The following is a 21,981-nucleotide window of genomic DNA, read 5'->3' as shown; positions in this document are numbered from 1 at the left end:
CAATGTCTTTCCATCTCAAAAAAATACTCAGATTGGTTTCCTCATATGGCACGTGACAAGTTTTACAACTGCAGAAATATTATAAGGTTTTTCTACATCTTAAGCACTCAGTAACAGACAATGAACATCCTGGCACTCATTTCAATTTCTACTCTTACAAATATAACCACTCCCAGTGTACACAAGCCTAGCACTTTCCTTGTCACAAACAAATGTGGATATGCCATGTTGGGGATATTGTTACCTGTACCTTTGCCTTAACCAGGTTGAGAGCATCTCCTTTATACCTTCCTTGCTCTTTCGCTCCTCCTTCCTTTTTGTGTCACTGCTTTAGCTCCCCCCAGGCAGGTTTTAGTAATTCTTTGGCTGTCACACCAGGCTCAGTGCTACAGCCCTCACTGCTTATCCTGCACATCCAATCAGGCTGGGCACAAGCAGCTCCTCCCTTTGGGAATGTGCACCCAACTGCGTGTATATAGATCTTTCTCTGTCCCATATAATCTAGATTTACTGATGTAACAGATATTTCTAGAATCTCCTTGATTCAGTATCAAAGTCCTAAACATACTTCCATGTACCTTTTTTCCTTGGCAGGGTTTGTGGTTTGTTTCTCACCTAAGTAAAAGCACAATTTCCACTGGAGAGCTTGATGCATCTTTATCCACACACAAGATAGTGTTGCTGGCAGATACAGTAATATGTGAATATGTTAAACCCAGGTTTTATAGATCAAGCTGTTAACACTCAGCATAAGGCTTTAGAAAAAGTATTTACTTGAACAGATATCCAAAGTCTAATCTCACAGACAATGTGACAGCTGTCCATGCTTAGCTGTAACTGTAAGCAGACACCTCCACTAGCCTTCTCTTCCTGTCCCCTGCCTAGGGACTTGCTGGGGATATGTTTATCCTAATGAACCTGACCAAGTCCATTCCCACTGCCAGAGCCAGGCTCACTGTTCTGTCATGCTGTATCAGTGCAGAACAATGAGAAACTTCCATGGCCCAATTATGCCTCATTAAACTAAGCCCATATTCTGTGTGTCAGGGAAAGATATCGAACCACCTCAGCCTGGTGTTTCCAAAGGGAGAAAAATAATAACTTCCTTAAATAGAGAAAGAAGAGGTTTATTTTGGAAACCTGTGCAGAGAGAGGCCACAGGTATTACTCAATTCTCCAGAAGATGCTCAAGTATTGCTTTGCCTCAGTTTTCCAAATGAGTAATAAACATAAAAGCCTTAGCCAAGCCTTTAAAAAGCCAGTGCCACAGTTATGAAGTTATGCCCTTTAACTCTGCAGAAAAAAGAAAGAAAGATCCTTTACCTCCTACTCAGCAGGCAAAACCACCCTGAATGGTTTGCTCTGAAAGACGTACCAGCAGCAGTGCATCATCTCAGCAGCAAAGGCAAAAAAGCCCCCACAGGTACACAGAGCAGACAGGCCTGCTTTTATCCAGGCACTAAAACAAGCCAGATCCTATTAAACAGAACAGTATTTGAGATACAAGAGGCAACTGACAGAATTCCTTTCTAAGTCTAGAGAGCAAAGATCTGAAGATTTTTGTGTTAGACCACTGTCAGCCATTCTGCTTTCCAGCGCATTGCCCTTAGCTGTATGATTGCTTCCTGCATCTGGTCCTTCACAGTCACAGAAAAATGGAAACAAGACTTTGCATAGTTAGGTTCCAGAAGTTCCACCTCAGGAACTCCAGCACACTGCTTTGTCACTCATCTCATCCAGGTTGTTAGAGCAGAGTATGATCAGCACAAGATCAAAACCCACTGCAAGCACAGAAAAGACAACGAATCAGAGCACAGATGTCAGAACATGCTCAGGCTGTTCCATCCATTCTGCTCTGACTGAACATTTTATCCTCTTCACTACCTGCTACACCCCACCTTCCAAGCTGCCATCTCAACTGCCCAGGTTCTCACACCCTAATCCATTTAAAATCAAGCCAGTTAGCCCAAGTACAGTCTTAGTGGGAAGGAGGCTTAATAGGATGTCCTGTACTCACACCAGCCAGCCTACCTCCCTCTCCAGAGAGCAGCAAGACAGAGGCTGATTTAACAGAAGGGTGATGGAGGATAAAGCCTGTCCCCAGAGCCCTCCCCAGCCAGAGCAGCCCTGCTGTCTCTGCAGCTGCAGACACCTCATTGCTGGGCAGGCTGGTGCTGGAGCTGCAATGCAGAGCCCTGTCTCTGGCAGGCTGAGCTCCAAGGAGAACTCCCAGCTCTCACCACAACACACACACTGTGGAGAGGGATTGATTCAGCTCTCTGCTTCACAACCCTAGTGGAACTCCCCAAGGTGACTTAGTTTCAGTATGTCTTGGTCCATTGGGACTGAAAATGGGTGACATTCCCTGGGCTGCTGAGCCAGCACCTCTGGGCCGTGAACTCCAGCAAAGGCAGGTAGGGAGGGCTGAAAGGTGGATATCATGAAGGACATGGATACAGAACCTTACTCAGGTCAGGAGCTGCAAGAGAAAGACATCCAACTCTGAAATACTCATCTGTGAAATAAAGAATAAGGGGGAGTGGGAGGTGGAAGGAAACAAATACTGAAGACTGAAGAGAGAAAAATTGCTAGAAATTAAGATTGCACAAAATGCAGTCACATTGCATCTTTAACATGACATCTGTCAAAGTAAGCACTGCCAACACCTTAGAGCTAAATTTAAAAAAAATGATCTTTCTAATGCTCTGTTCATTATTTGGTCAATTGAAAGAAAATCAATTGCCATTTCAGTAAGTACCAAGTGGATCACTTGCAAAAACAGCAGTGAAGCAGACTCAGAAGGAAAGAAGTATCCCTTCCTAGTAAAACATGGAAGAAAAAAGTTTCAGAAACAAGTATTTGATAGAAATATTTGATCCAATAAACCTGATAAACCTAAATGCTGAAAGGAAGTTGGATACCTGCCAAAATACCTTGCATTAAAAGAAAAAAGTTACTACACAGACCTAAAGTGTTAGAATTAGCTGGGAGAAAGGGAAGCAGGGAATCACAAAGGGAATGGGGAGATGGGCATTATTATCAGCCAGTCCTTTCCAGTTCCCAGCTATTTCAGTCCCTGAGCCTCAAACATGCACCAGATACAGCATTGAAATGCTGAGATGCTCTATCCTTAAAGGAGGTGCATCTTTGCAAGACTCAAAATGGTCTGGAAAACAAAGAAAGAAGGAAGCAGTCATACTGAAAGGGAGGAGTACAGAAAACAGGAGATCCGATTTCAGGAGAACAGAGGTATGGATATACCATGGTGCACTACAAATTATAACTTTATGAAGAAAGGACAGTCACCCCAGTAATAGTAAAGCCCAAGGAAACACCTCTCCCTACACCAAAGAGAGTGAATTTAAGATGTAAAAGCATTTAATAAATTGGAATCAAACCAGCAGAGGCTGTTGTCCACTTTGGAGCAAAACCTATGTAAAAAGATATTCAGAACATGTCATTAGCATTTCATTGAATTAATGGTGCCCAATACATTTAGTTTAAGCTTGAACTCTGTGAAACAGGATTCAATAAAAACCTGCCAGTTCTATTGTGACAGATCCCACAGGCTCTAATTACAATAACCAAAACTCTGCAAGCACCCAATACACGGAAGTACTTCCAGTTCAAAAGGATGCCAAACCTCAGCTGGCAGCATTAAGATTTGTCACTTCTCATTTTACTTAGATTTCCAGTTTTCAACAGATGTTCCCTTCTAAAGCAATTATCTAGTAACAAATGTGATTTTAAAAATGCTATGATTTCAGTAAATATATGGATATTTTTATAAGCTTCAGAAGTCTGGTCACACAACACTTGAGCGCTACAGACTGGTTGTGGTTCCAAGTCACTTTTCAGCTGCTGTCAGTATAAAGCACCTGAGATCACTGAAAGTATTTAGGATAACCAAATGTGACATCTGCATCTGCTTCCCCTTTCCCCACATGGGTCTTTTGGACTGGGAGCAGTCAGTATGGCACTGCCCTCTTTGGTAGGTAGCAAGGATCTAAAAACAGCTCTCTGACCTTCCACAGGCAAAGCAAGGAGAGTAAGGAGAAGAAGTGTGCTCACTAGTGGGACTCCAGATTAATCAGAATACTTCAAAGCACCTAGTGACTTCCTCACTAAAATATGTATATGACTTAGGCAGTAAAACATCCCTGCATGGGAAAGACAACCTGCTACTGAAAACTAAAGCACTGCAAGTCCTGTTTTTATGCTTTGGACCTAACCTAAGCAGTGTGGCTCTTATTTATTTAAAATAACAAATTCAAACTTGTTCCATCTTCATCAGCAAATCCCATTTTCAATAGCATTCAATAAAGTATGGCAGGGAACTCTTTTAATCACAAATCCCAGTAGGCCAGGTTTTGAAAGTATTTGTTCCTTCAATGGTACAAATAAAACCAACACAGAAAATTGATGGAAAGAGTATGAAAATGTAATTTCATTTCTATTTCTTTGAAGCTTATTAGTGTGCTTTGACGAACTGCCTTTGAAATATGGAAGAACAGATTCCTTTTTAAAACTTCTCAATATCTGACAAAGCTATAAAAATGACAAATGTGTCATCAAGCATTGAGAAATAGAAACTTAGATGTGAATGAGGAAAACTACATCACCAAATGAAGCCCGGTTACAATTCAGTGTACAAACCAAAACATTCAACAATTTTCCCAATTGCTCACAATGCAAGGTTTTCCACAGATCCACATTTTTACAGATACCCCAAAATCATCTTGGTGTAACAACCTACCTCTGTATGTCTTGAATGAAGTGCATTGTATTCCTTCTTGAGTTCTGCTTCACGCTCCTCAAGTCTGCTAACTGGAAAAAGAAAAAAAAATAGAAGAATTAAAACTAAATTCAGAGTTCTAGTGAGATTGACTTGCCTGGGACTAAGCAAGCAGATTAGAGTATTCCTAGTAGTAAATAACACAAAGCAGGATAAAAAGTATGTCAGTGGTTTTGTTTTTTAAGCTCTTATCACTGAGTTTCCTAAGTCCATCAATAGCAGCACAATCTTGCAATTTGCATTCCCCTAAAAAGCCAAGTTCTATTTTCCCCTGCTGATTGCTAGGCCAGTGAGAGGGGATTTTTCTGTTCAAGGCCAGCTTACTGCTCACCCCAATCCAGATGGTTTCACATGGAAACCACAGCAAGAGGCAGAGACCACATCACTCAATCCCAGATGAAGCTATGGGCTCCAGCTAAGGTCCTGCATCAGTTCCCTAAAACACATCCACACAGTTTCCAGACTGTGTTTCACCAGGACAAACATAGCCAAGGTATTTGTTAAAACAGGTTCAAGCCCTATGCAGTACAGAAATTAGGGTTTCCACTGGCATTCACTCACGCTTCACTGAGCATTAAGGCAATAGATTTAAAGGAAGAAAACATCTAAGTACTTCTGTAGGTATTCTAAGAAATTAAAAATACACCTAGCAGATTTAGGAGAACTTTAGACAGCAAGTTCTTATTAGAAAGAGACGGAACAAACCAAGCAGCCCAGCTCATCTGTGCTGTGCTTCAGCTCAGATGAAACTGAGCTGAAACAAACTGTGATATCCCAAAGCAATTAATTTGCAGAAAAATTAACAGCATTCTGAACCATCTACACACAACTTATCCTGTCACTCAAACACAAAGCATTTTTGCTGCTTAGATGTGAATTCCATCTTTTTATTCAGGTATTTTTGAACACAATATTTATGTGACATAAGCATGTGTATCAAATTGTGTAACTGAGCTTATTCTACTTGCCATGTTTAAATACCCCTGGGAAAGTTCAAATCTATAGTTCCATGTTTCCAGAGAGTCATTGCCAGACGCACATTATCTGAAGACAAATGCCAAGATCTTCTCTGCCACCTGTGTATTTTCATGTTGCCAACTGGGTCTTCTGAAAATTAGTTCTTGATATACCATTTCTTTTTCATCCATATATCTATATTTTGGCACAGTATTTTATCATAAGTATGTTTCAATGGAAAAAAAGTCTTTGCCCGAGTCAAATGCTGGAACCAAAATACATAACTGTCTACTCACTCAAATCTGTGTAAACATTCTGAACTCCCAATCTAATCTTGCTCTTACAAGAATATTAAGTTCCTTCACACAACCTTTTGCAGTCCACCTATAAATATCTGACCAAAATATTACATCAAATATTATTTATAACATTGCCAGATCGAATGCTTCCATTTCTGCCCTCATATAGAACGGAACAAAAGGTCTTTGGATCAAAAAGCAGCAAGTGAGGCACAAGTATCTGTAACACAACATATAGAAAAATGTATTTTACAGCACAATGCGTGCATCTAAAAAATACATATTTATGTGATGTAGAACACCACTGAATGGAAGAGTTCAGTTCGTTGTTTTGAGACACAAGTTGTTTTAAGTCTCCTTGTATACTTGAAGTGTAGTTTTATGGAAGCCTTTGGTAAGAGACTACAGAAACAAGAGTCAGAACTTACAGTTATCAAAGTTATGATGTGACAGACCATCTTTTATCCACTATCTTTGCCTGACATCCTAGTCATGAGTTATGAGACGTTAAACAGCTGCCCAGCACTCAGCAGCTGCCACATGAGCACACTGTGCCCAGGCTGTGTGCCACAGCTCCCAGAGGATCACCCTGGCAACCTTTCCACTGTGCTAAACTTGCTTTGGGAAAATAGGAAATCAGAAAGTGCAAACTGCACAACTGATGGGCCTCATGTTTGCTGAAACCATCTCCCTCTCCTACCAACAGTGTCCAAGGAGCCTCCCTGCTGCTTCACGCTGGGTGGTGAAGTCACGGCTCAATTTGGCCTTGCCAGGAGCTCCCACACAAACCAGGGTGATGGACCCAACACTATTCAGTGAGCTCGTGTCTAGACAGCGCAGCCAACTCCAGGGATGAATTCTGCAAGTGGATTCTGGGAAAGTACTCAACAGTGCATTTAATGAAGATTAACACCACATCAGGTGTTACCAACACCCTTCTTTGCAGCTGCCCATAACCAGCCTCCAGGAAATCCACAGAAGCATTTCCCACTGTTACAGATAGAGCACACGCTTGCACAGGCCTTGAGGTGCCGTAAAGGAGCACACCACTTCCTCCCTCTGTGAAGAAAGAAATGCTTTAAAATGTTTTAAAATTTTAATGTCCCAGTTATAATAAATAGCTCCTTGAATCAAGTCATTGAAGACAAATGTACATAGCTAGTGATGCTGTACAGTCAAGGGGGATATCTCCATTAGATCTGACCACTGTTTTCATTAGGTACAAAGGTTAAAACTATTAAGGGCCCAGAAGATGATATAACTGACATCAAGCACTTTCTTCTGGAAGTCATTTCCAGCTGTGCAACACATTACCTTCCTAGAGCTGGAAGTTTCAGCCAGAAGAGGATGTACACTAAGTTACATACCCTCAACAGACACCACAGTAACAGTCCTCAGAACTGGTTTTTCCAATACCAGCAGAATGAGACACAGCACTGGAAATCTATTCTACCCAAAATATGCCTCCCATCAAGATAAGATCTTGCCAAAATAACCAACAGAATACACTTTGTTTTTCAATTAAACACTGCAAGAGATCAGATATTCCCTGAGGATCAGAAATCACCACTGACTTGAACACAGAGTCAGAAGAATTTTGAGGAAGACCACCAGATTCTTGCCCCAAAAATGTGGAGAAACTTAAGTCACTATTAAAGGAACATTCCTATCAGCAGTAACAGGAAACTAAATAGAGGGGAAAAATGCCTTTCACTGGCACCCAGAAGTACATTTTAAACTGAATTGTTGCCAGTTCCATTTTAATACACCAACATACAAAGGAGTGGATGTCTGGCCCTGATAACACCCCAAGAGGAATGGAGATGTGTGCTGGCAGTGCCTGCCACATGCTGGGCCTGCCAAGTGCCAACCAGACATAGTTCCTATCAGCTTGACTTAGGTAACAATACAAAAAGTTCCTCTGATATTTCAGTCTCAGACTTTTTTCCACTAAGATGTCAAATTCTTATGGGTGGATGATAAAATTAGTTTGATAATATACATCCTAAAAGCAAAAGTATCCATTGTCTCTGTTGCAATGTGTCTTTACAAAGCCATTACAAAGCCTTGTTACATCAAGGAAGATCTCACATTCCAAGATTACACTGTTTAAGATAATACATGTGCTAAATATAACATGCAACAAAAAAGTTGCACTACTCACTCTTAGAAGCTTATGTGGAAAAAAATATAAAGGTCTTCAAGCATCGTAAGTATGAGCATAAAATGCAAATATTCTAGTGCTTTTAGGCAGATGAGGAAGTATCCCCCTGGAACATCACCACCAACTCAAACCCAAGGCCTCCTTGCAAACTTCTCCAGCACTGTCAATGTTGTAACACCTTTAATGACCTGAGGTACCAATCTTGATCAAAGTTCTCTCAAAGAAAACCAATTAAGCCTAAAAATGGGAGATTTAATATAATAGTAAACTAGAGAAACTGGAGTTTCTGTCTCCTGACAGCATTATGAGGAATTAGGCAGCTAAGCTGCCCACCCTGCCTGTTTGAAAGTCAGAGCTTACCTCCCAAGTCTGATGGCTTTTACCAAGTTTGGAACACCCTTCATCTGTATGTTGTCCTCTGCCTCAAACTCCTGATAAGCCTGAGGGGGAGAAAGAGAAACAGACCTGCTAGAATGGCAAATCCAACCAGTGTGATGCCTTCAAGAGGAATTAAAAGTTCCTCCTACACAAGCCAGGACAAAGATCCAGCTCATTAAGGAGCCTTTCCTGGCACCAGGACTGTCTGAAGACTCTCCTTGGACAGCTTTCATCCAGCTCCATTCTTTAATGCAGGTCCCACACCAAAGTTAAGATGCAGATCCAGAAGGACCTTATGACCTCCTAAGTAGTTGCCAAAGAGCACACACATCACTCATGGACTGAAAAGAGGACTGAGCTATCAAACAAGTATTTAACCTGGAAGTGGTAAGACCTGCAAATCAAACCAGCACAGAAAACTGATTTGTAAAACAAGTGAAAAATTCAACCCCTTGGCAAGACCAACATCTTCAAGTCGCTCTTACACTGTGAACTACAGGTCTAGATCTCAGTTTAATAAGTAGGGCACTCGAAATTATGAAGATAATTTAGCTGTCAAGAATGCTCTGTTGATAGGAAATATCAACATATGCAGCAGCAATGGTCTTATCCCTGACACTTCTGGACTGTTCAAATTTGCACTATGTCTCAGGCACACAAAATCCCTGCAATTTGTTACCAAAAACCCAACAAAAAACTCAAAAAAAACCCCACCTCTTTAAACATTCTGCTACAACATTTAATATGAAGACAACCACATGCCAGGACATTCTTCACATAGGTTGAAACTCAATCAAGAATATATACAAGAAACTTCTATACAAAATCAAGTCGAAAACCCAACTCCTTGCCCAGTCTCTGCACAAAGAAGCGTTTCACTAAGAAAACTTTTGATTGACTGCTTTGCAAACAGTGGGATGCTCCATTTATGTTTGGCTATTGAAGCAAGTCCCTGTCTGAGAAAATCCACATGAAGTCAGTGTGGACACAGAAGCTTTAGCAGACTGGATTTGTTTTTAAAGCCAGTGAAAACTCAGGAATGCAAGATTCTAAGAGACATTTAAAGTCATTTTCTTACTTACTGCAATATTTTTAGCAACAGAATCAGTATAACAACCAAACTCCAGCACATAAACTACAATACTCCCTTAATTTAAAAACACACATGAGCACTTAATTATACACCAGTGGATTTCAAGCTACTCTCACCACTTTTGCTCAGGTATATTAATAGCCAAGTTTAAAGCAGACCAATCACTGCTCTAATTTCCTGCTCCATTTTATTTTAGCCTTGAGTCCTGTAGCTCAGCTTGGTGCAGGGCTCTGGAGCCAGCTGTACCCCCTGCTCCATCTAGTGGGCTGCTGGCTCCCAAAACCACACAGACAGCAGGTGTTTGGGAACAGCATCAGGCAGCCAGGAAAGGCACTGGGAAATGCACAGTCAGGAGGAAAACCTCCCTTTCCAGCACACCCTGATACTCACAATTCTCCTTACAGAAGGATTTTCCAGGTGTAGTGACTGATACCTGGGGCACAGTGTAGCAAAGGGCAGGGGGAATCTGCCTGCTAAACAAACCTGTGATGATGGTGGACATCATCAGAGACGAGGAACGTCCACACTGAGAACACACTGGCAAACAGTTCAGTTCCACATCTGCTAATCAAGAAACACAAGAACTTAAGCCATTCTGTTCCTCCTTTGCTGGAAATCAGATTAGTTCTCCTGTTGTCAGTCTGTGAAAATGAAGTAGGAACAATCCAAACCCCCAAACTGAACAAACCTGAACTTTTCAACTTCTTTCCAGGATCTATTGAAAAGATTCCTTGTATTCCTTGAGACAAACACCAGTTGAGCCATCCCTAGAAACAGCATTTACTGACAGAGGTGTTTAGTTATTCACATCACCATCTGTGCAGACACACAAATCAAATCTCAAAACAATTTTCTGGGAAGTTTCTGTTTCTATTAAACTTCACAGCTGAAATTTCACATCAGAGTTTCCCTTTTAAACTACAGATCCACATGAACTGCATGATATCCCATGTACAGGGATATCTCAGATATTGGATGCCTTCAGATTATCCATGAGAGGCTGACTGCCTGGGTGTACATTACAGCAATGCTGGTGTCCTGAGAGCTCAGAGGAAAATCAAATATCAGATAACATCTGCAGAACATTCACAACAAAACCTGGTCTTGCATTTTCTCTTGAAGCCAATGGAAGCAATAATTCTGTTTAGCTTCTGAGCATAACAAATGTTTTTAGGTCAGCTGCCAAAGCGTTTGTCTCATATCCCAAATAAAACCTTCAGCAAGCAATAACTGCTCAGTGTCACCTGACAGGGGAAATACCATCATCCCAACAGCTGTGTCACAACATTTACAGCTCCAAAACCCAAGAGTTGTTTCTTGGGATTATACTTGTTTGGGGTTTGGTTGTTTGTTTTGTTGGGTTTCTTTTAAAAATGTCATTTTCCCCAAATATAATCTATCTTGAGCACAAAACTCAGGTTTGATAAACGGAGGTATGTGGATATATCTGTTGCCTTGTCAAATGCAGTTTGTTATCTTGGTTGTACTTTAGCACTAGGCAGATCCAGAAAAGGAGCCAAATCTTTCAACTCCCACAGCCTACCACCTCCATCAGAAAGCACTTCAGTCATGCAGACACTGTGTTTTTCAGATTCTCTAATAAATAAGTTACTCCAAGAATGATTCCTCCAGAAAGCTTATGCCAAAGCTGTTCCATTCCTGTAGTAAGTCAAAATACACTACAGTCATCTTTTACTCCCAAAAATTTAATTAACTTATAGCTTGAAATACATAAAGAAAACTGACATTCCCAGAAAAAGAGGCAAGTAAGCAAACTAAAATAAACCTCTGTAGGCCCCCCCACCCCAAACTCAGTGGAACATCACGTGAGCTCTGAGAAGATCTTATCCCTTCCTGTAACTGGAGACTGAGCACTATCCCACCAGTATCATGTGCCTTCACAGAGCACTGCTGGACAAACGAGCTGCGTATTGCTGTTACAAGTTTTTAACAGCCCTCTATTTTCCAGGTCCAAGGTTGACATTTCAAACATTTTAATGCTGCAAACAAATTACAAGTAGAACTAAGGGGTGTCACGACAGCAAAGACTTTAAATAATGCGGAAGTCAGGTATTTTCAAGCTCTTGTAAGAAATGTTTAAGGCTATATCAAAGACTAGCATTGGCCTCAGATACACACCACTGCAGAACAGAAGCATGTTATTTATTGAACACCTGGCATTGTCATGTTCACAGGTGCCCTCTGCTGCTGAGAAGAAGAAAAAAATTACACGAATTCTAGATAAGTCATAAACCCAAAAACAGACGTTTGCCGACACTCAGTAAAAGCTTTACTATAGACCCACAGCAAGAACTTCTAAAAACTCTGCCTGTATCAACATCATTCCTAAACAAATCCCCAGGACCTTTGTGTTATTTAACTTGCTTGACCTTCCACATGGCACAGACCCCAAGAGCACAGGCACTGCCTTTCCCCCCTTCTCTGTCCATATACAGCTGAGAGCCAGAGCACACGAGGGACAGGGGCAACCCAAAAAAGCTACAGCCAAGAGCAGCAATGCAAAACAAGATGAAAAGCTGGATCACAAGCCAAGGAGCTTCACCAGTGCTGCACATTCCTGTGCTCAAATAGAAGGCACAGATCCTTACACCTCTGCTCTCCTTTAAGCAGTTGTAAAGTTTAAGAAATTACCCCCGGACGCCACATATTGCACCATTTTTTGGCAGCAAACTTGACTTAGGCAACCACCCATCAACTACCCAACTTAGCCCGTCAACTACCAGGACTGCATGCTACACATCAGGCAGGAGTGGTGACTCCAGTGCATCTGCTCCCACCACTTGGGATTTCATCATCAGCTAGGCTCACAGTCCTCCCAGCAGCGTCATGCTGTCATCTCCCCCTCTTTCCACTTCCTCCTAAAAAAGAACAGAGCACTTCAAGGTAGTTCACTCATCTGGCAGCAACTGTCTCCACTTCTGATGCAGAGAAAAGAAGTCAGTGAACCACAGGAACTTAGCAACTGGTTGACAGAAAATAACCTCCTGATTTCACTTCTGTAATTTCAAACGGCAGCTTTATTCCAACCTAACTGGTTGAATACATGGCTATGGATGCAATTCCATAGGGTCAATTTAAGTGCTAAGAAATACTCTTTTTTTCTTTTGATTTAGTGTGACAATCACTTAGACTGCACAAACAAGCCCTTACAATTCAGGGCATAACAACCATAACTTCTTGAGCAATTTTTACTGGCACACAGGTTTAAGCACATATAATCAAGCTGAACTCAACCATGTAACTTAAGAGATGCCCCAGCTGACAAGTCTTCACTAAATGCTCAGCACTGACAGTGTTCAAGAGAATGATTCAAAACTTTTTAACGGACAAAACTTGTTCTCACAGGCTTTGCTTATTTGAGGAAAACCACAGAGCACAGGCAGCCACAAGAAGCAAGAAGTCTTGCAGCTGAAGTACGACACGGAACCACGTTTTACCTGTTTTTCATTCTAATCTATTAATCATGTCATGAACTGATGCTGTGATCTCAGACTCTGCACTCCAAAGCCAGGTTTTATTTGCTTACTTGCTCTGTGCCAGGCATTTGCAACTCCCATTACCAGTGATAACACTGCCACTGTTTTCAATGTCGACGCGGTAACACAGTTGGCAATACCAGAGCCTAATTTAGATGCACAGGCAGTACTATAGGAAGTAGAAGAGAAAAAGAAATATAGCTAAAAGACTTGGAGCTGAATTAAAGTGACACATCGGTGATTGGGATCATACAACATGCCAGGTGCCTGGTAATGCAGTAAGGTTAAGCTGCTTCAAGAATATAGACACTTGTATGGTTTTCATACCTTAGAAATACAGAGCACTAAAAAAACCAGTTCACTTGCATAATATTCATTAGATGTTCAGCAAATGTGGTTATGTCCCCTTTGATCTTGCTCTGCATCAGCAGCATGTCAAATCTTCCCAGCAGCCTTTCATGTTGTCCCAGACAGCTTATCAACCCCAAGCATAAGCAAACTCTGTGTTCAACCCAGCCCAATTGTTCCTCCAAAGATACAATTTTGCCAACACAGAAAATTTTTCTCCAATAAAAAGACTTTTTTCTCCAACAAATAGATTTTGGAAATGTCTAAAAGCCATTGTTCTATCACCAGAGCTTTACGTAGTTACGATAACTGTTTTTAGCAACATTACTTCTTACAAAAAAAGTAGTTCTAGCACCCCTCAGTGCTTCTACTGGAACAATTGAGTTTCTTGGGCAAATACTTTCATTATTATCATATATACACATACACACAATATATAATTAAAACTTTAAAATCATACATATATTTGAAGGCTTCAAAGCAAAAAGAGAATTTCACACCAACAGACTCAGAGAGGAATATAAAATGTTGCTATCAACACACGGTAAATGTAACTTCTATTAGAGAAACTCCAGGTATGCTGCCACATATATTGCCAGAAATCCAAACTGAATTTTTCCTTTTTGTGCAACCACTTTGTCCTTTGGATTGCATTAACAGAATAAAGCCATGGCCTATAGGATACAATGCAATCTTGATCCATAATCTTGTTGTCAGAGACCAGGGTCTCCCATGAACGAGTTGTTTGGGCTGTGGGTTTAGAGCACAGGCCTTCTGGAAACAGTGTCTTTGTTACCAAAACAGCCACTTAACTCCTGCTACAATGTTTTCTTTTCCCTTCTTGTGCCGCTCTTAAACACACACCCACCCCCATTCCCAAGAATCACAGCGTTTCTGGTACAAGTCTCTACTATCTGCTTCACAATTATCCATTTTAGCCTGACTTCATCTACAAAGAGACAATCCTAGGAAATAATCACCCTGGTCTTTGCTAGGAAAGATTGCTTGAAGTGTTCCTTCATCCCTGCCTGTACAGAATCTGGGAATATTTGAACAGTGGATATGAAGCAGGTGATGCCTCTAAGACTTGCCAACACCATTCTAAACTGTTCAAATTTAAGTAAAATTCTGCCGTAGATGCCACCTACATTCATCTTAACACTCTCAGACACTCCTACCCTGCTATAGACTCAGTCATGCCACTGAAAATTAAACTTTACACCAACAGTGTTAGAGCTGCAGCTGGAAAAGAGCTGTAACATGCTGTGTTAGGGGCAGGAAATGTGGCTGAGCAGAAATAAAGGAAGAAAGAATAGTGGAAAGGGGCTATCTTGACGACTGGCACTGCTTTTAGAAACTGATCTTATCTCAGCCTTGTCACAGTCTCACTTTACATTCCTGCAGGGCCCAGCAATAAAAGCTATATATTAACTGATAAACACACCAGTCTCACATCAACAGAAGGTGGCTTAGAAGCTCCAAGTAGAAAAGCAGAAAAACTGATGATGGAGTTTCAGTCAATGACTCTGGCTGGATAAGAAGCAGTCCAGCAGAATGTCTACACTACAATATATGTAGCTTCAAGTGTTTCAAGACAACTGATCACTCTCGTCTTTTTCCAAAGCTTCCGTAAGTTGTTTTTTTTTTAAATTACACAGAACATCTCTAAAAAGGGAAGTGTTCCTCCTAAACTCTTTTTCTATAAAAACTAAATGCCTCATAGAAATAAATAATTCAGCAAAAATTATATAAAAGTTAATGAAAATCACCATCAATGCTCTTCTCATCCCAGCTGTGCTTCTAAACCCAAAGATTACCTTTATTTTAGCACAGACAACTGTTCAGTAGAAAGAAAATAGTTTATTTTATCATCACTAACAAGGAAGTAATCTAAGCATCTCCTGAAGTTGCTAAATGTGAAAACAGCACAGTCTAAAAGGCAAACAATACAAGCAGGATACCAGAAGAATCAGATCACAAGTCACAAGCTCGTATCTGATTTGTTTGCCTTAATTCTAAAGAAAACAGACTTGCACAAGAGTTAAACCCAGTTATCTGTCCAAGTACAGGAATCAGAGGGCACAGATATTTAATGTATGTATTACCACTTTACAGAACAAAACTTAAAATGCACTAATATCACTTACAGGGAGTGCACCATATCTTACTTACTTTGATCAGCATAGTTTTTTGCTTTTAGTTCAAGTTGCCGAGTTTGTGACTCTAATGCTTCCACTCTGGTCTGTAAGTCCTTTTTCTCTTGTTCTTGAGAATCTTCAAATTCAATGAATTTCTAAACAACAACAAAATAGTCAAGTTAGACTAAACAACTAATTACAGGTTTTATAGTAGGTAGGAAGCAACACAGCAGCCCTTCACAGCCAAGAAGGTGCAAGGTGGTTTCCAAAACAACTGAATAGATCCACAAATAGATTTAAACACAAAGAACTATTTCAGTCCTGGTCCATCAGTCAAGCACCCAGCCTAGGTTATACTGTGTAATAACTATCAACTGAGTGCCAGCTACTCCAGAGAACCTGCTGGGATTAACATAAATATGAATTATTTCATTATTGTCCAACTTAATGTACAACAACTGCCATCAGTGCACATGAACACAGGGAGTCTTGGTATCCGTAGTTTGAACGATCATCAGTGAAGTTATTTTCACCCATAAGTCACAAAGGTACAGACACTGCAACAGGGACACACCAGCAGTAGTGCCAACCAAAATTATATGATATCTTTTCCATTCCCACCCAATTCTGCCATAAATTCTCATAGTCTTCATCAAATCCTTAATAACCATCTACTATCTGTCAACTGCACAGAAAGCTCTGTGCTGATCACTGTCACTTTCTGTTACCTTGGTTTACAAACTTTGTGACTCCTCATATTATGGAGTCCACTGATGAATGTATCAGTGTTTATATCCCCTAACATAAAATTACCAACACACCATTATAGCAGCTTTAATAGCACATTTTTTTTGCTATTTATCTTACCAAAAAAATTAAGAAATTCAGCATGTATTACTGGCACAAAGAATGCTTCTAATAGCCAGAGATGTTTTAGGTCATGCAGTATTCTGTGCTCTGCATTGCAAGAAGACAAGGCCACCAACACAAGTTATGCAGAAGGCTCACAGAACAGGGAGAAAAAGCAGACCAGAAACCTCTGCAGGAAAAAACCCCAAACACCCAAGACAGTTAAAGAGGCAAAGGCACCTGAGGACCACACGGAAGAAAAGAGACAGTGAAGGCAGCAACTTGAAAACAGTCATCTGACTGGAGTATTTTTTTCCTATGTATTGTCAGGAGAATTTAGTGGGAAAAATATTTCAAATGATCACATATCAACTGTTAATAAACTACTACTACATTTTAGCCAGTGCGTTTTAGAGCTTTTACAAAAGCAGAAATTCATAACCTTATGAAAAGGGCTTCAGTTTAGCAGGGTCATCAGAAGAAGTTCTGACTAAAAAGTACTTCAGATGTAGAAATGCAGCAAAATCTATGAAGTGTAACAAGAGTTCCTTTCAGAAAAGCTCTGCACAGCTATCACAGGACTGGGCACGGCGTTCATATGACTGTGCTTGAAGTTAAACCATGACAAAATTGAGAAACAGCCCTGGTAGCTCTGCTTTGGGTGCTGCCATCAAAAATCCCTCTTCAAACACAGATGTGCAGAAATCTTTCCACCCCCTCCACACAAAGTTTGGGAATATTAGTTACTCAATGTAATGCTGAAAACCTCAATGTTTAAGCTTGTTTCATGGCTTCTTTGTAGTAACTGATTCAAGACTTTTGCCCTCTTTACATTCAAGTCATGTCTGGCCTATTCTTGGCAAACTCCCTTTTCAAAAAGGGCTTCAAAGTTTGATGCAAATTTGGCACTGGGGCTAAAGACCAACACAGTTTGTTACATTAAACATGGGAAAACATGAAAGAATAAATATAAAACTGTAACATCTTTGTTTAGTTGTTTCTCTGATGATTTCCCAAAAATGTCTCATAGCTTGCAAAAGGCCAGGGACAATTACACTCATGAATAACTAACAGCCATTCAGAGCCACTAATGTCATCATTACTCATGAAACTAAAGATAGATATAATTTTGTATTTCCTCTCAAGTTCTTCAACTGCAAGTGGTAAAACTGGTTTTGCCTTGAACAGTTTTGTTACCTTCCACTAGTTTACCTTCATTTTGTTGAAGTTCAAATCTACATTACTATGCTTTAAAGCATTTCTGTAATTACAGCTGAGTATTCTTCCCTCCCCTGCTGTAAACTATACCTGATCAAATCTTGGGATTGAGAACTTTGGACTTTTAATATTTTTATTTGGTTTCATTTTTCCTTCTGGTGATAGTATAATCATAGACACAGACCCAGCAGATTGATCACCACATCTTGACTAAGCCTGCACAAGTATGACAGAAGAACTAGTCAGATAAACCACCACAGCAGCCAAGGACAGGCTGAGCACCCTTATTAAAAGATTTTTTTTTCATCTACATTGACAATACACTCAAATACTGCATATCTCCTGTACTGTTTAATGTAAATAAAGCAGGATATGTAGGACCATGTTAGGCACTCAATAGCCATCCTCTCATTTCAACTCCAGCTACTGGTTATACAAAACACTCAGACAAAAATCTAGTTTTCCTCATTTTAAGTGATGTCCTGTTTGGGCAACAAAGATGTATCTTACAACTCTAAAGAGAAGTGAGATTTTTGCTACTTTTTTTTTTTTTTCTTAAGAGCAAGCTGAAGGACACCAGCCTATCTTTTAAAACAACCAGACCAAATTATATAAGATTACAGAAAATACAGCTGGAATGATCCTTAAAAGGTCATCTTGTTTCCAGGTTCTGATGCTCAGTGTTGGATGCGTGGATCCTAATTTTGAGTAGGCTATGATGAGGTGTAACACAGGATGTGATGCATAGCTCCTCCTGCATGTGTCTGCTACTGAAACCCAACCTGTGATACCTTCATCAGCCATGTTTGGCAACTCCCATTTAATCCTTCCCTTTTTCTCCCAGCAGGATCAAGTGCGTCATTTCAGACCTTTGTCCAACCTGTTCTTAAAGACCTCATATAAAAAGTGTGAAAAAGTCCCTGACAAACTAAACTCAAAAATCTTTATGTAATCAATTTTAAACCTACTTGAAAGTTTGCAGAGATCTTTGCAATAAATATGAACTCAGACTACACAACAGCCCAGCACGCTTGGAACCCTGTGTCCTGCACACAACCATTGAAGCACCCAGTAGCACATTATTAGCCAAATGAAATATTTCTTCCTATATTTATGTCGTCTTCTGTCTCTTTATATCTGGACTTGTTTTCCTGTCACAGGAGCCAGGTGCAATGCTGAGCATATCTGATGTCAGGATCCCACCCACTTGGCAATCTTTATTACTCAATGACATGTCCTTCAGCAATGTGTATTGCAACAATGCCAGATTCCCAGCCAATGGCAAGTTCTTCCTGAAGCAGGGAGAAAAAAAAATCACCTAAAAAGCCAGCTCAGATGGACTTGGGCACAGCAGAGCACATGACAATGAAAACAACCTGATAGCTGCAAAATGGAATGAAAGTCCTCTGTAAAATGCATCTCAGCTTTGTTCTCTCAAATGAAAAATTAAACACTTACTGCAGAGTGTTTACTCAACATACAATCCTAAGGAAGAAAGTTACCTCTGGGAAGAAAAAACAGACATCAAGTTCATGCTATGACTTAAACCAATTTTACTGGTGGTAAATCCTTTTTCATGGTTGCAAAAGATTTCAAAAACAGCTTAATCCCACCAACAGCAGAAAAGCTAAAAGATATCCTAATTTGGCATGGCTAAAAGGAGTAGATTTTATCGTGTTTTCAAGTGCACACAAAACACCTGCCAGCCACAAGTGCAGGTCTGGAACAGAACATTGCTGCAGAAGTAACTCTTACCAGGGTATAAAATAGGAGAAGCACAAATGCTGGTTCCTCTCCCACTTCTTTGGGGCATGAATTGTTGCCTCACAGTCACCAAGTGGGAAGGTAAGAACTGGAAGCAGAACAGCAGAGCAGCTGGTTCCTCCGTTCCTTCAGCAAAGGAATCAAAAAACCTAAAACATTAGAACTCAGACACGTGACTTTGCAGAACTGCAAAGATCAAGACTGTTACCCAGAGGGGTGAGAAGTAGGCCCAGAACTTCTGTCAAGGTGATTTTTAAAAAACATTATTTCAGAAATCCACAGGCAACAACTTTCAAGATGTTTCTTTAGTAACACTTTTTAAGCACAGGAAATAAAGAAGGCAAATTACAAAAATGGGGTAAGGAGACCCCTACTCCAAGAGTAAACTATTTAACATTCATTAAGATACTGCTGCAAATAAGATTTCCTATAACAGAAAGCAAAAGAAGCTGTGTTAATTGCCCAGAGAAGCTGTGGCTGCCCCATCCCTGCTCAAGGGCAGGTTGGACAGGGCTTGGAGCAACCTCGTCTAGTGGAAGGTGTCCCTGCCCATGGCAGGGATTGGAGTGACATGAACTTTAAGGTCCCTTCCAACCCAAATCATTGTGTGATTTCTATGAACAGATGATGAATATTGAACTTAGCAGCTCAAAATTCTCCTTTTTGCCACCGGATGACACAACCAAACTCCACAATGAAAGAAATGTGCTAAGCCAGCAACTTTTTGCCCAAGGAAAATAGTATTACATTTCTGTTCCCTCCTTTTATTTCAACCATACTGCACCCATCAGGTCATCTCAGCATCAAAAAACATAATTCAACAACCATGCCTGACTAACACACATGCCTCTCCTGAGGCTGTACCTGACACTTCCACACCTGTACAGCACAATGACCTCAGCACATCACAAAAATGACCTTTATGCTTACCATGAAAATAAGGTCTTTGGTCTAACTGTACTTTGGAAAGCATCAGTCAGCTGTCTTGCAGCATGAGCACTGGTTCTTTGACTGCATAAAGCCTGTCCTCTCACGTTAATTTATCATGACACACAGAAATGGAGATGGCAGAGAAGGACACTACCAATACAGGCACATACAGCTCCTGAAGAGCCACAACACCACAATTAACCCCATGTTCTGTTTCATCGTATTGGTATGGTTTCTGTCCTGCTGCCCAAGGCCTGCTTTTTTCAATCTGGCAAATGCTGTTTGTGCTTCAAGCCTGATAGATTTTCTCATTAATTAGTTCAGAAAGTATTTGTCAGTCTCTTCCTATTACTCTCAATAAAAACATATTTTCTAGAAGAGCCTTTTACATCAGCTTGTGTCAGAAATAGTGTGGCAACTCCAGTCCCCTGACTGGAGTCCATAAGGCATCATAAAACCACCACATGTTTGACAAGGAGGATGAACAATCTATCAGTCCAAGAGTTGGGGGGACACCATTCATATCACAGCACTTCATAAGAAACTGAGTCCTGGAATAACCTGCAGACAACATTTTGCACTCACTTATAACAGAAACAAACAAATATTTGTACAGGGCTAATGGTTTTTAAATTAAGCTTTCACTGTCAATATTGTGTTTACCCTCAGTGTGGTTGTTCTTCTGATTTTTGGAAAATTTAGAAGGCAAGCACAACCAGAGAGATAAGCGCAGGACAAGGAGTCTGGAAATAGACTTGTAAGATGGTTTGTTCTATTACAGATAATGCTGCCAATCCAATTTCCTTCAGGAGTTTGACAAGACAATGAGCTGGAGGAAGTTATCCTACACAGCTGCTTCCTATTGTATTGCTTTATAATGTCACAGAAGATAATGCACCGCAAGCTTATTTATGTTGAAGTTATTCTTGGTACAAAAACTGAAATAAAACCACCTAACATCCCAAGTCACAGTCGATGTCACTGGAGAGTCCACACCACCTGTTGCTGCCTGCAGCTTTACGTGCCAACTCTGAAGAGCTTCAGCCTAGACACTGTGTATTTGACGGTTTTTGCAATGCGTTGTCACTATTTTTGCAAAAATGGACAGCCCGCCTCCTTCCGCGGGGAGCATCCCGCGGGGCCGCGACAGCGCAGCCGGCGCACGGTTCCATGTTTGCTCCGCTCCCCTCCCGCGGCCCTACCGGCAGCGCAGCGCTCCGCAGCGGCTACCGGGGATCCCTCCGGGACGAGCGGCTCAGCGCATCGCGGGCACACGGAGCCGCACGGACGGGTCCCGCTGCGGCCGAGCCGCACGGACCGGGAGGGACTCCCCGCCCTCCTCATCCTCCTCCCGAGCCGCATCGCGACCCCAACTCGTCACCGGCGGCTCCGGCCCCGCGCCCGGACGGGGCAGCCCCGGTTCTCGCTCCCCGGCAGGGGCTCCCGGCGCCGCCCGCACTGCCCCGGGCGGGCCCAGCGCGGAAGGTGCGGCCGCCCCCGCGGAGCCGCCCCGGCCCCGGCCCGGCGCCGCGCTCACCTCCTCGGCCTGTT

General features: G+C 41.3%; 1 protein-coding gene across 1 annotated transcript in view; it reads right to left on the bottom strand.

The window, feature by feature from the left end:
- Positions 1 to 21,981, bottom strand: part of SPAG9 (sperm associated antigen 9) — a 62,184-nt gene that overhangs the window by 39,436 nt on the left and 767 nt on the right. The window contains exons 2-5 of the mRNA XM_042032397.1: positions 21,968 to 21,981; positions 15,704 to 15,824; positions 4,757 to 4,827; positions 3,399 to 3,431 (exon numbers count right to left, since the gene is read on the bottom strand). Of these exons, the coding sequence (XP_041888331.1) occupies positions 3,399 to 3,431; positions 4,757 to 4,827; positions 15,704 to 15,824; positions 21,968 to 21,981 (239 nt within the window). The remainder of the gene's footprint in view (positions 1 to 3,398; positions 3,432 to 4,756; positions 4,828 to 15,703; positions 15,825 to 21,967) is intronic.

The sequence above is a fragment of the Corvus kubaryi genome, unplaced genomic scaffold, assembly GCF_017639235.1.
Source record: "Corvus kubaryi isolate FWS band 111438036 unplaced genomic scaffold, C.kubaryi_AGA036_p1.0 37353, whole genome shotgun sequence".
NCBI lineage: Eukaryota > Metazoa > Chordata > Aves > Passeriformes > Corvidae > Corvus > Corvus kubaryi.
This window is presented reverse-complemented; position numbering and strand designations above follow the sequence as displayed.